We start from the raw sequence: 3,622 nt of genomic DNA, 5'->3' as shown, positions 1-3,622 counted from the left end.
CGAACCCATGGTCCAGGATCTCTCCCCGAGGCCGACACCAGCCCCCAGGTAGGCCCAGAGGGGGAGTGTGAAGTAGCCCGGGGGCAGCCGACCCCAGTCTGGCTGCAGCACTGCCAGAGCCTATGTCAGTGTGTTGCGGCCAGGATCCCCACTGACCAAGCAGCGGGTCTTCTGCCGCTGCTAGGGCCCCGGGCTGGGACGCAGTGGAGTGGGAGGGCCTGCGTCCCCCCTGCCACCCAACCCGTGGGTGACAGTCTCCCCCTCTCCCAGGCCTGTTGAGGCTTAGGCCTATTACTATTGCTCAGCCCTGACTGAGGGCCTGAGCGCTTGACTCAGCGTTTGTTGCCCCGCCCTGACCTAGGACCTGGGCTTAAGTACTTGGTTTGATTGTTGCTCAATCCTGACTGAGGGTCTGAGCCCTGACATAACGTTGGTGCCCGCCCTGATCCAGGGTCGGGCTTCCTGTATCTTTCAAGATTGCAAGGACTGCCAGGGGAGACCCTGCAGCCAGACCAAGTGCCCAAGCCCCAGTAGGTAGTGCGTCGGTGTGGCTCCCCGCCGCCCCGGAGAGGGTCGAGCCCCGGCAAACTCTTCCACACGTGGTACCAGAAGTGGGGAGTGATCCCTTGGCCCTGTGAGAAGGGCCTGAGGGGGAGAGACTCCCCAAGAGAACCATGGAGATGGAGCGACTGTTTCAACTGCTGGCCGAGAGTCACGAGCGACAGCAGGCCGCCCACGTTCAGCAGCAGCAGGCAGCTGCCCAGCTCGAGCATCAACAACAGCAGGCCGCTGCCCAACTTCAGCAACAGCAGCAGCAGCAGCTCATTCAGCAGCTGGGAGACTGGCTGCAGCCACTTGTGACCGCCATGCAGCACCCTGTAGACCTGCAGCCAGGGGACGGGGCTGGGTCGTCCCGCACCGCCGTCCCGGTGCGACTAACCAAGATGGGCCCGGACGATGACCCTGAGACGTTTTTGGTAACGTTCGAACGGGTGGCGCTGGTCGCGGGGTGGCCCCAGGTCCAATGGGCCACCCTTCTGGCCCCCTACCTAACAGGGACTGCCCAGACGGCATACAGGGGGCTGGCTGCGGAAGATGCAAGGGATTATAGCCGGGTGAAGGCCGCAATTTTGGATGCCTTAGACGTCAGCCCAGAGACGTTTCGGCAGCGGTTCCGGAGCCAAACGTACCCCACGGGCACCAGACCCAGGCTGGTGGCCCAAGCTCTGAAGGAGGCGTGTAGGCGGTGGCTACAGCCAGAAACGAGGACAGCAGAGAAGGTTACAGAGCAAGTTATCCTCGAACAATTTGTACACATCCTCCCGACGTGAGGACGGGCCTGGGTGCTCCGCCACCGACCGGTGACATTAGCGGCAGCCGTCGTGCTAATGGAAGACTTACTCATGGCCGAATCACCAGTGGGACCCGCCCTCCGAGCTCAGAACCCCGGACCAGAACGCTCGAACACCGAACGAACACCGAACGGAGAGGGGACGCCCCGACCGGACCGCGGAACCTGGGCCACGGGCAAGAGACCCGCCCGGGACCTCGGCTCAGATGCCCGGAACCTCCCCCTCTGCCTGGACCGTTCACCCCCGTGCCGAGTGTCGTGAGGGTTCCCCGGAGTCCCCCTAGGAGTCCGAGAGGAGCCCCCTCCCGTGGCGGTCGCCCTGAACTGGGGCCCTGCTTCCGTTGTGGGAAGTCAGGATACTTGCAACGGGACTGCACGGACATGGACTGTAGCTTCGGTCAGGTCTGTGCAGGGGACACCAGGGCCCGGCTACCACAGGCTCCCAAGATCACGGTCCCGGTAGTTGTCGGTGACCATTCCACCGAGGCCTTGATCGACTCAGGCTGCGGCCAGACACTAGTTCGCCAGGCTTTGGGACCCCAGGCGGACCCCCACTTAGGGACAATTCACCTGCAATGCATCCATGGGGATGTCCGGCCGTACCTTAGTGCCTGGGTTCGGTTAACAGTGGCTGGGGTCACCCGCCGAATCGTTGTTGGCTTAGCCCCTCGACTGGCGTACCCGGTGATCCTGGGGCGGGACTGGCCTGCCTTTGAGGAGATCCTCCAGTCAACTCCGGCCTTGGAGGGAGAGTCCCAGGGGGCCCTACCGGAAGAGGAGCCCGGGACCCCAGAACCCGAGCAGGAACCGGAGAAGCCAACAAACCCCGGCCTGGGCCGGAGGTTGAGCCCCTCCTCCATACCGATTTCTGCCGTGACCAGAGAGCTGACCCTACCCTTAGCGGGGCCTATGAACAACTAGCGGCAGTCGATGGGACCATCATCGACCCCCAACGCGTGACCCAGTGGCCCCACTTCGAACTACAATGGGACCATCTTTACCGGGTGGACCGTGACTCCCGTACGAAGGAGCCCCAAACGCAGCTGCTGGTACCGCGGTGTCATCAGCGCGCCGTGATGAAGCTGGCGCATGACATCCCGGCTGCTGGACATCTGGGTCAGGAGAGGACCCTTGCCCAGATTCTAACGTGGTTCTTCTGGCCCGGTGTTCACCAGGAGGTGAGGAACTATTGTAGCTCCTGCCCGGAGTGCCAGGTAGCCGCTCCGCAACGGGTACCCAGGGCACCCCTGGTACCCATGCCTATAATGGAAACACCATTTGAACGGGTGGCATGGACCTGGTGGGCCCCCTCCCAAAAAGTGCGTTGGGGTTCCAGTATGTCCTGATCATCGTGGACTATGCCACCCGTTTCCCAGAGGCCATTCCGTTGCAGAGCACCACTGCCCGGACCATTGCCGGAGAACTGGTGAAGGTCTTTGCTCGGGTGGGTTTGCCCCGAGAAATCCTAACGGATCAAGGCACGAATTTCACCTCCCGCTTGTTGCAGCAGGTCTGCAAGCTCCTGGGGGTCAAACAGTTACAGACCTCCGTCTACCACCCGCAGACAGACGGGTTGGTGGAGCAACTTAACCGGACCCTCAAAGAAATGTTGCGGAAGTTCCCCCCGGAGGAGCTGCGACGATGGGACCAGTTGCTCCCTCCCCTGCTGTTAGCCATCCGCGAGGTACCCCAGTCCTCCTCCAAGTTCTCCCCGTTTGAACTGTTGTACGGGCGCCGTCCACGGGGCCTGTTGGACTTAATGCGAGAAACCTGGAAGCAGTCCCCTTCTCCAACCCAGGGCCTCCTGCAATATGTCCTCCAGCTGCAGGAGTACTTTGCTCAGGCTGGGGCCCTGGCCCGTGAAAACTTAAAGGCCGCCCAGAACAGGCAGGAATGGACTTATAACCGGGAGGCGCAGGTACGTGACTTTGAACCTGGTGATCGGGTCCTGCTCCTCCTGCCCTCGAGCAAGTCGAAGCTACTGGCCCGTTGGCAGGGACCCTACGAGGTAGCTCGGAAGGTGGGGCCCGTCACCTACAAGATCCGCCAGCCCAACCGGCGCAAGAAGACGCAGCGGTACCACGTAAACTTGTTGAAACCGTGGCGGGAGCGGGAGGGCCTGCTGATTAATCCTTACCGGCCCGAGCCTGAGTTCGGCCCCCACGCATGCCAGACCGAGGACCCCCCTGCTCCCCTGCTCGACGACACTCTTACGGAGGAGCAGCGCAAGCAGGCCAAGTGTCTCCTGCAGGCTTTCCCAGGAACCTTCAC

General features: G+C 62.4%; 1 protein-coding gene across 1 annotated transcript; it reads left to right on the top strand.

The window, feature by feature from the left end:
• The first annotated feature begins 674 nt into the window (after window positions 1-674).
• Window positions 675-1,331, top strand: LOC113405459 (SCAN domain-containing protein 1-like). Its single transcript, XM_026646674.1, has one exon. The coding sequence runs from the start codon at window positions 675-677 to the stop codon at window positions 1,329-1,331; it is 657 nt and encodes a 218-aa protein (XP_026502459.1).
• Window positions 1,332-3,622: the final 2,291 nt, after the last annotated feature.

The sequence above is a fragment of the Terrapene carolina genome, unplaced genomic scaffold (genome assembly GCF_002925995.2).
Source record: "Terrapene carolina triunguis isolate 2854851 unplaced genomic scaffold, T_m_triunguis-2.0 Scaffold38013, whole genome shotgun sequence".
Taxonomy (NCBI): Eukaryota; Metazoa; Chordata; order Testudines; family Emydidae; genus Terrapene; species Terrapene triunguis.
Note: the sequence above shows the minus strand (reverse complement) of the source record. Positions and strands in the feature narration are given on the sequence as shown.

Coding starts and splice junctions, on each gene's coding strand:
- LOC113405459 (XM_026646674.1), top strand. CDS start 675: ATGGAGATGGAGCGACTGTTTCAACTGCTGGCCGAGAGTCACGAGCGA.